The sequence below is a fragment of the Euprymna scolopes genome, chromosome 43 (genome assembly GCF_053919585.1).
Source record: "Euprymna scolopes isolate OS-2025 chromosome 43, ASM5391958v1, whole genome shotgun sequence".
NCBI classification, from domain to species: Eukaryota; Metazoa; Mollusca; class Cephalopoda; order Sepiida; family Sepiolidae; genus Euprymna; species Euprymna scolopes.
Window position 1 is genome coordinate 48,365,043 of NC_136524.1, and position 13,930 is coordinate 48,378,972.

The following is a 13,930-nucleotide window of genomic DNA, read 5'->3' on the forward strand; positions in this document are numbered from 1 at the left end:
CATATATTCCTTGTGAATCAGCTGATCAGGCCTGTACGTGTTTTCGATTAGCCTCTCAACACTGCATTAGTTATTTATATTTTCTCTACCGTTCTCTCAAATCAGGACTGTACCTTAATCGATCATGTCTCTGAGGCAGCACTCTCCTTAGATAGCAACGCCCAAATACAGGTGTTTGGTGACTTTAATTATCCCCCATAAAAATTGGCTTGATTTCTTAGGTTGCACAGATGCAGCTGGATGCTGTATTTATAACTTCTCTATAGCCCGTTCTCTCACACAGACAGTCATGTTCCCGACCCAACTCCCAAATCATGAACACCAGTAAGTATAACGTCTAGACCTATTCCTCACCAGGATTGTGTGACTAATGCCCACAGACGGTTGGTTGGTTGGTTGTTTTGTTTTACGGCATATCAACCCTTTTCAGGTTATTTAATGCCGAATCTGGTGATTTTGAAGAACAATTTTTTAATATAGTATATTTGTTTTTTGAGTCGTATTCTATTTAACCCATAGTTGGGACCCTAACAGGTACTACCACTCCGGGTCAGAGTGGACCTGGGAGCAATGGCAATTAAAGGGTGGCTCCACACTCCCTAAGGCCTGCAAGCTGGGGCCTCACCATCAGATATAGTTTTAGGTCATATCCAGGACCACAGACCACTTGGAAACACAGACCACCTAGTGGTATCAGTAAACATCACATTTAAATACCAACCCCAAGGTGAGGAGCCATTGCTCAAAATTACAAAGCACTACAAAAGGGAAGCTATTAAAGAACACATTCGAGATGCTCCATGAACCAATATCTTCTCTCTTCCTGCTGAACAGTGTGCCAATAAGACAACTGAATGATGCAAAGCAGGCATTAAAGTACATGTTCCCATACGGAAGTATTATAGCAAGCCCGCTCATCCCCATGGTTCACTACAGATTGTACAGCTGCCATTGCGCTAAGACACCATGCATTCCACCGGTTCGTACATCAAAAGTTAAACACGAATAGGCAAAAATTTACAGATGCTAGAAATCATTGTAAGATAGAAATAGTCAAAGCCAAAAGAAAGCATGCTGTAATAACCCGGGAACACATAAAATTGCAGAAGATAGGAACTTGTGATTTCTGGGAAATTTATAATAGTGTAGTGAATAAAGGGCAATCAATAATTCCCCCACTATCCAATAATCAGAAGGTTGTGTGTATGGCAAACAAAAAAGAAGACCTGCTTACTCGGTGATTCACTTCCAACTCCATCTTAGAGCCAACAAACAACTCCCTCCCAAATTTCCCAAGGTGGACTGAAGCTCCACTTGATGATCTGAAAATCACCCCTTATGTCTGTGATATCATAAAAAACTTAGACACCTCCAAGGCATGCGGGCCTGATCTCATCCCTGCTATACTAATTAAGAAATGCTCAGCTGAGCTAGTCCCCATACTTTCCAAGCTCTACAACAAATGCCTTGCTGAATCTTGCTTCCGTAATAGCTGGAAGATGGCCTCTGTGGTACCCTAACCCTAACCATAACCCTCTCAATTATTGCTCTGTCAGTCTTCTACTCCTCTTTGTTAAAATCTTTGAGACCTTAATCAATTAAGCACTAGTCCACCACCTCGCAAAAGCTAATCTTCTCTCTGACAAGAAGTATGGATTTAGGCAATGTCATTTTACTGCAGATATTTTAACAGTCACCTCTGAACGCATATACCATGTACTGGATAAGGCAGGTGAGGATAGGGCTGTAGCCCTTGATATATCCAAAGTCTGACATGAAGGGCTGCTAATGAAAATTAAACTGTATGGTATAACTGGATAAATACTAAATATAATTAGATCTTTCTTAGAAAATAGGACCATCCAGGTTGTCATTGATGGATGTTCATCCAAGCAGCATAACATTAATGCGGGAGTTCCTCAGAGGTCGATCCTTGGACCACTATTACTCCCGATATTCATTAATGACCTGCCTGATAATATTGTGTCCGAGATGGGTATATTTGCTGATGATACAATGTTCTATAACATGCACAAGGGAAGAAAGGATGTGCACAAATCTAAGACAATAGCAGAATCCTTAGAAAATGATCTCCATAGTGTAATGAGGACGTAAATGGGTGGTAACATTTAATGCTAGTAAGGCTAATCTGCTTGCCTTTAACAATTACAAGATGCCTCTCCCACCACCGATATACATAACAAATAATACTCTACCTGAGAATTCTTCCGTTAAACTCCTTGGCTTAATATTCACAGGCAATATAAACAGGAGCAAATATATTGAGGATCTTACGAAGGCTGCTGCAAAGAAAGTGGGCTCCTTCTATTGAGCTAGAAGACTACTCACACCTGAGAGTATTCTCTACAAAGCCACCATTCGCCCACGCATGGAGTATTGTTGTCACATCTGGGTTGGTGCATCTACCGCTAGTCTCTCCCTCTTGGATAGGGTCCAAAGAAGAGTCTCTGATCTAATAGGCCCCACTTTGTCAACTAAGCTCCAAACCTTGCCTCATCACCACAATGTTGCATCCCTGTGCTTATTTTACAAGTATTTTAATGGAATGTGCTCTGATGAACTCTTTACACTTGTGCCCCCTCGATATACACATCCCTGAAAAACCTGCTTAGCAACAAAATCACACTCCTTCACTGTTGAGGTACCTAAATACCAGAAAGTTTTCTGCTCTAATAATTTTTTCCCACAAACAGCTAAACTCTGGAATTCTCTTTCTGATACCCCCTTCCCTGACTGTACAGATATACAGAAGTTTGAATGTAATGTAAATAAACATCTTGTTTATCTTAAGCATGGTTCCAAATAGTAGCCCCTTATGTCCTTGATGTGCCTTGTTTGGGATGAACGTGAGTTTGAAAAAAAAAAAATTGTATTCTTAGTATTGGCCATTATTGAGGATTAAACCATTAATCTCTGGAAGATTGTCAGTGTTTTCCATCCATCCATCCAGTGCGGCCATAGCCGAGATTAAACTCACTACACGAGTTTGTAGTGTAATTCAAACCTTGTCGGTAGCTGAATACTTGATGCTTAACCAGGGCTATCAAGGATATTTTTTACCGTGACACCATAACTAGATGGGGTGTCTACCACGGCTTAAGAGAGGCCCATCTACCCTTGAGAGAAGGGTAGACTGTGCTAGTTTCTCATCCTGGTATTTTATCTTGCAGTACATACAGTGCCTCACCTTCCCAAATGGCCACCCGTCTGATACTGGCCAGGCTCAACGTTGCTTAACTTTGGTGATCTAGTGAGAACCAATGTGTCAACGTGATTGTAACTGTTTTAATACGGTTTATCACTTATCATTTTATCCATTGCGCCACGTTGTGAAAAAGTAACACTAAAGATGAGAACTGTACGCTGAATAATTAAATAATACAAATTATCAATACTCATCTCCAAAATTGAGAAACTTAATATACTTACTTATTCCATTCACGTACAAATTTATGAATAAGTTTCAAATTATGCGGATGTTTCATAAAATTAGGCAACTCAGAAAAATTATTCATTTCGACGTCTTGAGGTAGAAAGTTTGCATTCAGTGGGTTCTTATCCTGAAAAAAAAAAAAAAAAATACTTACTTCACGTTATTTATTGGAAATATTGATGTGTTACATGGAAAAGGGCTGTCCCCTTTCCATGTAAATAAGAAGAATATTAGATAAGTGAAAATGAGATTAGAATCGAACCCTGTAGGTAAAGTTAAGAAATGGGATGTTAGAAATTAAGTATATTGTTAATTCTTGTAGAAATCTGAATATTAAATATGCCAGTAAAAGAATGAACAATGCAAATTAAATTATATTGTTTAAAAATAGGTTAGATTAGAATTGAGGATTCTTTTGTTTGTCAAGAGTGTGTTGGACAAACATATGAAAAGCCATGTGAAATTAGTCACATTTGAAAACACACTTCTGACGTCATGGACAAAGGATATTTCTCCATATAAGATACTATGGGTTCAGATTTTAGCCAGCCAGACAAGTCAGTCAGAGAGTTGATCAGCCAAGAGTTGACATAGTCAGAGGAGAGTCCCTTAGAGGTGAAGGGTAGAAGATTAAACAAGTTTGAATTCCTGAAGTCATCGCTGAATAAAGAAGTCATCATTATGTTGTAACTGTTGTCTTGTGTCATCTCTCATCACGAATGAAAGGTAATTGTGTTTATCATCTTACTATCATGGGTGCCCGGCATTGCCCGGGTGTTTTGAGGTGTATACTGAGCAAAAGAAAAAAGGGTCAATTTTTTTAAAACTTTGACCCCTATTATGACCCCTTAACATTTATTGTTTTGGGCTCAAATCAATTTATTAAGTTAGATCCATGTCCAAGGAACCTATATCTAAAATTTCAAATGTTTAGACCCAAAATTGTCGGAGGAGTTTGGTAGAGTTCTCAAAGGTCAAATCGTTGAACTTTAACCCCTTAACAGCCAAATTTCTGGCCCAAAACCGATCACCTAGATTTTCCCAAATCTCAGTACCCTGTATATCAAATTTCGAGTCTGTAGACTAAAAATTGACAGAGTTATTGCGTTGGAAAATGTAGACAGACAGACACACACACAGACACATTCACTTTTATAGATTAAACAAAAATATATACTTATACATAAATATATATGGAAACAATTTTGTGTTTGCTGTAACCTTTTTACGCAAATATTATGCAAGTATAAATCACGTAGAATATCTGCATGAATATAATTACACGTAATAGTAAACTAAAGATGATTATTCCATAAGAAAACCGAAAAAACTAATAGGGAATTAATTAAAATGAATGTTTAAAAGAATATGCAAATTAGCTAGATCTTTTGCAGATGAATTCAATTCCATGACTCATATATAAGAAAATTTTATTTTCTTTTAAATAAATAGAAAAGAGGGTTTTTAATATAAATACACACAAAAGAAACACAAATTTATAGGAGCATAGATAATGAACATTGTGTAACCCTTGGAAGGTTATATATCTCCCCTCCTCTGTGTTAAGAACTTGCTTCATATATCACTCAGTCCGTATTTAATATGAAACCTCCAAGAATTGTCACAGTTGTCGTCATGATGTAATATATATAAATGTCCTTATCATTCTGTGCTATAAGGACTTAATATGAAGTCTCCAAAAGAAATTGTAGGTTTAGTGAAGGTTTTGAAGAGCTTAGCTAAGCCTACAAAACTTAATACACTTATCTTCCTCGTTAATAATTGTTTTCTTTCTCTCTATACTAACAGATGGCAGTTCTTTTTTTTATGGCGGCTTCAAATAAACAAAAGTTTTTAGACCAATTAGAAAAAAAATTAATTATTCTTGTTTTTTTTTTCTTTTTTTTCCTTTTTTTAAGTTTTAGACCAATCAGACAAAAAATTAATTATTCTTTTTTTCTTTTCTTTTTTTTAAAGTTTTAGACCAATCAGAAAGAAGGTTAATTATTCTTTTTTCTTTTCTTTTTTTTAAGTTTTAGACCAATCAGAAAAAAAACTAATTCTTTTTTTTCTTTTCTTTTTTTTAAGTTTTAGACCAATCAGAAAGAAGGTTAATTATTTTTATTTTTTATTTTTATTTTTTTAAAAAGGTTAATTATTCTATTTTTTTTCTTTAAAGCTTATTATCACCTCCACATAGATATATTTTTATTCCCAGTTCACCTTTAATAAAAACATCACAAATATGACACCACAAAATATAAAAACTGTATAAATGTCTTCCATAAGAATTGTCATCACAATCAGCATACCCAGTTATAGGAAGGAGTCTCCGTTAATGTGCCCCCAATATGAACTCCCCGTCATCTTTAAATATGTCTCCCGCTACATAATAGATATTTTATATACAAAACAATGATCTTAGAGAGAGATTATTACCGAGATTACAAAGACCAAAGTAATGATCAATGGTCATCATCATCGGCATCATCATATTCTGTTTAAGACCAAGGGAAACCTGGCCTGAGTGCATATGAAATGACTTTGATTGCTTGTAACATGATTGGTATTAAGCAAGTATGAGACACTTAACAAATGTCAAGTTAAATTGGCAGTTACTGTGTCAATGTGTTATTTGATGAGTCATGTGGCATTGATGAAATAGTTTCAATTTAATAGGGAAGAGAAAAGTAATTAATCTACCAATTGATTGACTGATCAAAGTGGTCGATATTAACGATTATCTGCTGATTACACACCCTTACTGTTTATATATAACAAACTAAAAATGAAGATCATTTAAAAAAATTTTTTTATTACATTTTCACCCCAAACAAGGCACATTGCCACTTTGATGTGGGGGCTACTATCAGGGACATAAGCTACAGGGATACTATGAGGGGAGTTGGGTAGCAAGATGTTGGTTCACGTTACACTTGAACTTCTGCATATCAGTACAGTTGGGGAAGCAGGAACCCGGAAGGGAGTTCCAAAGTCTAGCGGTTCTGGGAAAGAAACTATTGGGGTAGAAGGCTCTCTTACATCTAGGGATCTCAACTGTGAAGGGGTGAGATTTAGCTGCTTGTTGGGTTTGTCGAGGGTATTTACGTCAAGGGGGGTACAAGTGCTTGCAGTTCGTCAGAGCATTCACCGTTAAAGTACTTGTAGAACAGGCTACATTTCGTCGATGGGCTGAAGCTTAGATGACAGTTCAGGACCTATCAAGTTGGCGACTCTCTTTTGAACCTTGTCTAGGAGTGAGAGACTAGTAGCAGATGCATTAGCCCAAATGCAACAACAATTATCCATACATGGGCAAATGGTGGCCTTATAGAGGTACAGGATACATATTTGTAATATGATGATCTATGTTGAAGCGAGAAAATGAATTCAATAATAATAATATTTAATAAACTAATAAATTAATTTTTTGGAAAACATGCAACTTCAGTTCACACTACACATGTTTGACTTTTGTCTGTTTTTAAAGCAAAAACTTCTTCATCTAGCATACTTCTGATAATTCCTATTTTCTCTGCTTCATCATTTTCTGTTTTCATCTTTTGTGTTGTTATAGCTGACTTTAAGTAATCTGCTTTCTTCAGCTTCTTTTCTCTTTTGATTCAAAACCTTCGGTTATCTCTCTCATCTGCTAAATTCTGAAATCTCGGATCGTCAGGAAAACCTAAAACACTTTCAATCCCCATAAACTGTTTTTGGTTCTTGACCAGATTTCCCTCATATTAAAAAGCAAAAATAATGAAAAATTTGTACAATATACATATCCACAAGGAGGCAAAAAATCATATTCTAAAAATTACGTAAATTGATGTTAAGTAGTTTTATTTTTAAATAAGAAAATCAAATTTTATGAGTAACAGAAGATCAGCTGTCATGTCCACCATTTTGAAAACAATCTAAAAAATAAAAACAAAACAATGGACAATCACTCAATAATTCAAACTTGTAAGATTTATGTTTTTATATATTTATGTCTACAACTTCCTATTAATTAATAAAAATTGATTCTTGGTTATAGTCAGCTAACATACTTCCTAATTTCCGGCATAGAAGTGGTGACAAAGCAAATCAGTTCCTTCACTTGTATTGTTCTTCAGTATTTCTATTGTGATTTCAATAATTTTATTTTTATACTTTTATAAACACATATTTATTACATAAATTCTAATCAAAAACTTTTATTTGGAAGATTTCATGAGTATATATTTCTTATAAAATTTAAAATAAAATAAAAAAACTTATTTTTTTAAAAAATTTTGTTATTAAAAGTGTAAATAAAGACTAATTGTGTTATTTCTATTTGCATCATGTCACCGCGTCCTGTAGCGCTATGCCAGAAATTAGAAAGTACATTAGCTGACTATGATCTGATTTTCTTTATGAAAATAAACTTACTGGATCAATTTATGTGATTTTTGTAATATGATATAGGGGGGAGATTCTGGACAAGAACAATACTAATTTTTCATTAAGAAAGTGTTGATATTCTTACCTGATCATAAAGATGCAGACGACTTGTAAACTGGCTGCAACAAAACATCAGGGTGTCATATCTTACGGTCTCTTCTAGATTAACATATTCATCGTCATTAATTGATTCATTCATGTTGTGTTCTGCAATGACAATCATAAAACAGTTTCTTAAAAAGTTTTTAAATGGAAACAATAAGATATTACTTTTAAAATTTTAAAATGTTTTGAACGCTACTAACTGAATTTCTTTCAACACAGTTTGCAATTTGGAGACGGAATTGTTTTTGTTGAGATAAGTGATTTCAATCATGCTTTTTATTTTAGATTTAAAATATTAACAACTCCATTTTATTTCAGTATTTAATTTGTGTATTTCTGTTTTATTAAATGCTAGCTTTTTTTCTAGTCCAATACCGGCTTCCATCTTATCTCGAAATTACTTATAACGGCACCAACTTACTTTCGGAAGACCCCCCCCCCCCATCAGCCTTTTCTTTTATATCGTAAGCTTCTTAAAACGTTACTAGCTTAAGTTCAGAATAAAATCACGATTTTCTTTTAACGGCTAATTTCAAAAAAAAAATGTTTTGAACGCTACTAACTGAATTTCTTTCAACACAGTTTGCAATTTGGAGACGGAATTGTTTTTGTTGAGATAAGTGATTTCAATCATGCTTTTTATTTTAGATTTAAAATATTAACAACTCCATTTTATTTCAGTATTTAATTTGTGTATTTCTGTTTTATTAAATGCTAGCCTTTTTTTTTTTTTTTTTTTTTTCCTCGTACATATGTTTATTTATCCACCGAGTTGATAGCAAAAATTACGAATTATACTCATTTTTAGTTCGTGTGAGGGGAATCTATCACCATACTTTCCCTTAAACACGTCTGTTGGACTTTTATTAAGTACAATACTTAATAGTTTTTTGTTTTTTTGTTTTTTTTTTAATGGAGAGTAGAAAACGCATTGTGGATGCGTTATCGGCAGCTCCTGTTACTCTCGCTTCTTCTTATTTGTCCCTCAGTCCTCATTTTTTTTAAATGAGTGATTTTTCGGACAAAGGGAGAAGAAAAAGCTGTTTTCTAGGTTGGCAGTATTTTTGCGAACAGTTGGCTGAGATGGCGGAAATTTTCTGTTTCTATGTCTATCCTTGTAGCCATGTCACTAGTAAGGGTGCTGGAGGTAAACGTTTTGTCTGGGCTGACGTTATCCGCCTGATAGTCAGGGACCCGAACCTTGGATTAACCACTAAGGAGGCTGTCCTATCAGCAGGTGCAAAGTACTGGGACTGCTGTATTGCCATTTGGTGAATGGATTCTGGACCATGCAGTAGCTTCTGGTGGGGCCTCTCGATGCCATATTAGTGGGTAATTGTTACGGCTTTACCTTATCATTAGCTACAAAAAAAAAAAAAATTCTTCGTTTCTTTTTCTCTCTTAATTTCCCCTCTCTGTCCTGCTCTAAGTAAATCTGTCGACCTAGTCCACAAATTCCAAAATTTCATCATGACAAGTTTCAAGAAAAAATACACGATTAAACCCGGTTCCCCAACTTCCAACGTAGACCCCTACTACCATGTCTCCTTCTCCAACATCAGGGGTCTTCGTTCTAACCTTCCAGAGGTTGAAACCCAATTACAGGAGACTAAACCAGACCTTTTATTTTTAAGTGAAACTGGCATTGGACAGGCTATTTCCCTAGATGAGTTTGCAATTTCAGGATACTCTAACTTAACTTCTAAATCTGACCCCCAAGATCGCCATGGGCATGGAATATGTGCCTATATTAAAGATAGCTTTCCATGTGGGAGGGACATATCCAGGGAAGATCCTAACTTACCCTATATGTGCTTCCGGGTTGCTTTAGCTCACACTACTGCATTTATATTTACTCTCTATCGCCCCCACAACAGTGGAGTTACTATCTTTCAAAGCATATCTGAGAAAATTGACCAAGTCCTTTCTACTTATCCTTCAGCTAACATTCACGTATGTGGAGACTTCAATGTTCACAACGTCGAATGGTTGACCCACTCAAACAAGACCGATGATGAGGGGAGGTTCTGTCATGATTTCTCCATTGCCTATGACCTCACTCAGATTGTTCAGGAACCTACCCGTGTGCCCGATAATGACGGCCAGTATGCGAGCCTACTAGACCTTTTTCTCACAACTTGCCCTGAACTATGTTCAGTTTCTGTTCTGTCGCCTCTTGGATCTTCCGACCACTCTGTTGTATCAATTAAGATAAAAATGAAATGTAATAAGTCCCCAGACGTACCTCTTCATCGTACAGTATATCGATACACTAAGGCTGACTGGGATAGCTTCCGTACATTTATATCTGATCTACCTCTGCATTCCATGTTTAAAAAGGATGTGTCCTCTATAGTATTAGACCTAACTGAATGGTTAATTGTAGGTATTGACCATTTCATACCCTCTAAAAAGTTTCAGAAAAAACCTAACAGCCAGCCATGGTTCTCTCCAGAATGTGCTGCTGCCATTGCGCACAGAAATCACTTTTTCCACTGCTTCAAACGTAATAGATGTATGGAAACTAAAGCCGTTTTCAGGACTGCCAGCAACCATTGTAAGAAAGTAATAAGGAACGCAAGAGTGTTGTATGCTCAATCTGTTAAGTCCAAAGTAGCTGAGCAGCGGCTTGGTTCCCACCAGTTTTGGCAAATAGCAAACAGAATCCTGAACAGAAGCGTGTGCTCCATCCCAACTATTATCAATGGACCTGAGGTAATCTCGTCAGCATCAGACAAAGCCAAACTCTTTGTCAAGAACTTTGCAGCTAATTCTACCCTTTGCGACCAAGACCGCCAACCCCCAATATTTCCTCCTGTATCAGAAAACACGCTATGTGATATACGTATATCTGTACGTGATGTTGCGAAGCTAATCAAAAACCTTGATTCGAGTAAAGCAACTGGCCCTGATGGTATTCCAATTATAGCACTCAAAAAACTTCAACCTGAATTAGCGCCCATACTTACAAAACTGTTTAAACGTTGTCTTAAGGAGAATAGTTTCCCATCTCCCTGGAAAATCTCATCAGTATGCCCTGTATTTAAGAATTCAGGTGATCGCTCATCCCCCTCTCAGTACAGGCCAATAAGTCTCCTGTGCGTCATGAGTAAGTTGCTAGAATCTGTGTTAAATACAGAAGTAATCAAACATCTCAACAAAAATATCCTTCTTAGTGACACTCAATATGGTTTCCGTTCTGCTAGATCTACAGCAGATGTCCTTACAGTTATATCGCATAGGATTAGCAAATCTCTCGACGGTGGCAATCTTTCTAGGGCAATTGCTCTTGACATATCTAAAGCCTTTGATAGGGTATGGCATAAAGGTTTACTTCATAAGATCGCTAGCTATGGTATAGCTGGAAAAGTCTTCTCAATTATTAAATCATTTCTTTCTGATAGGTTCATAAGAGTAGTAGTTGAGGGGCAAAAATCAGAAGCTCACAGTATTAATGCCGGTGTCCCTCAGGGATCCATCCTGGGCCCAACTCTTTTCCTGATCTACATTAATGATCTTCCAAATCATATCCTTACATCATTTGTAGACATTTATGCTGACGACACTACCGTTTATGGTACCACATCTAAGACAGTAAACGACCAAGTTCTCTCCAATTCTCTCTCCTCTGATCTTGAGCACGTAGTACAATGGGGAAAGGAGTGGCTGGTTACTTTTAATGCATCTAAAACCAAGCTTCTCTCTTTACATCATCAACATTCTAATCCACATTTGTCATCAATTGAAATGAATGGCTCTCGTCTTCAGGAGGCCTCAAGTTTTGACAAGCTTCTGGGCTTGACCATTACTCCTGATCTTAAATGGAACACGTATATCAAATCTGTTGCCAAGGCCGCTGGAAAAATGGTGGGATCTTTCTATCGATCCAGTAGATATCTCACTGCTGATGCTATTCTCTACCTATATAAGAGCCAGGTACGTCCAAGGATGGAATACTGTTGCCACATCTGGGCAGGAGCTGCTAGAAAGGACTTGTCCTGCCTTGATAGAGTTCAAAATAGACTTCGTAGCCTCGTAGGAGATGTCCTTTTCTCCTCCTTGCAACCTCTATCTCACAGAAGAGATGTTGCGAGTTTGTCTCTGATGTATCGTTATTTTCATGGAAAGTGTTCAACTGAGCTTCAATCTTTGGTCCCCCCTCGCCAAACTTTCACAAGAAACACTCGTCTAGCTGTAAACACTATCAATAATTTCCCCCACTCTTTATCTGTGCCTAAACCTAAACGTAGATTCCATGAACAAAGCTTCTTTCTTAGAACTACACGCCTGTGGAATTGTCTTCCGTTTTCCTGCTTTCCGGCTGACTACAATATGGTTGTGTTCAAGTCTAAAGTAAATAAGTTCTTGATGAACCGTTCCATATAAGTTATTAAATTTACCAAATTTTCATTACTAATGATTACTATATTGACCAATTTCTACTGTACACTCTTTAACCCTTATCCTTGAGTGGCCTCTGGGCCTTGATAATGTGGTGATGCCTTTGTAAAAAAAAACAAAAAAAAAAAAAAAAAAAACAGATTTTCCCCACATTAAAAACCGACCTTGTATCTAACTCTGCCTTTGTGAGAGGGGGGGGGGGAAGTAAATAGGAATATTAAAATGTTGCAATACTAAACGAAAATATACCCAGCTGCAGGTGGCATGATTGAGTTTAATTTTTGACCTTGCAACGTTTTGGTCGATGTAGCCTTCGACCTTTGTCAAGCATTCTACAAAAGCTTTTAAATGGAAACAATAATAAAATATTATTTAAAAAATTTTAAAACAGTGTATTCACAGGGTTTTATTATTTAGACAATTGGAAATGGAGCAAAAAGATGTCATAAATCATGAATATGATGCAAAAAAATTTTTTAATGATTTAATTTTTTTTTTACTTTGATCATAAATATTTTGGGTAAAATACTCTTATGTGACAGTTTTATTAAAATAGTGTAATAAATTTTAAAATAAAAAGGTGTATCTTATCAAACTTGGAATGCTGCACAAAATTTTGATTGGAACCTTTTAATAAATTCACATTCCATCAGCTATGACCTGCGGTATAGTACTTGATAAAATTCAGCTCTAAGTTACACTCTTCTGGAGGTTGAAAGTTCAATCCTCAATGCAGGCAACACTCAAAATACAACTGCATAATACTTAAAACTTCTATTCAGTTATGGCTGATGGAATGAGAGCATGCTATCCCCGTTGATTAAATAAAGAGTTCCATTTGAAATTTTGCGCAAATTCCTGAGTTCAATAGAAAGATTCCCGAGTTCGACAAGATACACCTGAAGAAGGTTGGAGGTTACATCGACCAAAATGTTGTGAAAAATCACACTCAAGATGAGAACAGTAGTCCGAACAATCCAAATAATACGATTTATCAATCTTCATCTAAAAAATTCAGAAATATAAAAAAATATTTGCAATGTAATCGTTGTTCAATTTTCAAATTTAAAACTGCTTTAAAAGAACTTTTTTCAGTCTCACTTTCCAGTTAATGTAACGTCCAACCTTCTTCAGGTGTATCGTTTGAGATAATTATTTAAACAATAAAAGTTTAATAGAACAATATACTTCTTTGGCAGGTATTTCTAAAATACAATAAAAATTTTTAAAAAATGTAACATATTACTTGTTTTGATCGGACTATTGTTCTCATCTTGAGTGTTATTTGTGCAACGTTTCAGTCGATGTAACCTTCGACCTTCGTCAAGCATGTTGGTTGCCATCTTGGAAAGGAAAGAAGAAAAATTACTGGCTCTGTAGATGGTTTTGTATTCTTGGAGTTTTTTTTTTGTTGTTTTTTTGTTTTTCACCAAGATGGTGGCCAAAATGCCTGACGAAGGTCAAAGGCTACATCAAGCAAAACATTACACAAATAACACTCAAGACGAGAACAATAATCCAACCAAAACAAGTAATACAAAC

At 36.0% G+C, this 13,930-nt stretch overlaps 1 protein-coding gene across 1 annotated transcript in view; it reads right to left on the reverse strand.

Moving 5' to 3' along the window:
• Window positions 1-13,930, reverse strand: part of LOC145268327 (DNA annealing helicase and endonuclease ZRANB3-like) — a 90,136-nt gene that overhangs the window by 28,071 nt on the left and 48,135 nt on the right. Inside the window, exons 13-14 of the mRNA XM_080123817.1 lie at window positions 7,968-8,089; window positions 3,451-3,581 (exon numbers count right to left, since the gene is read on the reverse strand). Coding sequence (XP_079979943.1) covers window positions 3,451-3,581; window positions 7,968-8,089 — 253 coding nt within the window. The remainder of the gene's footprint in view (window positions 1-3,450; window positions 3,582-7,967; window positions 8,090-13,930) is intronic.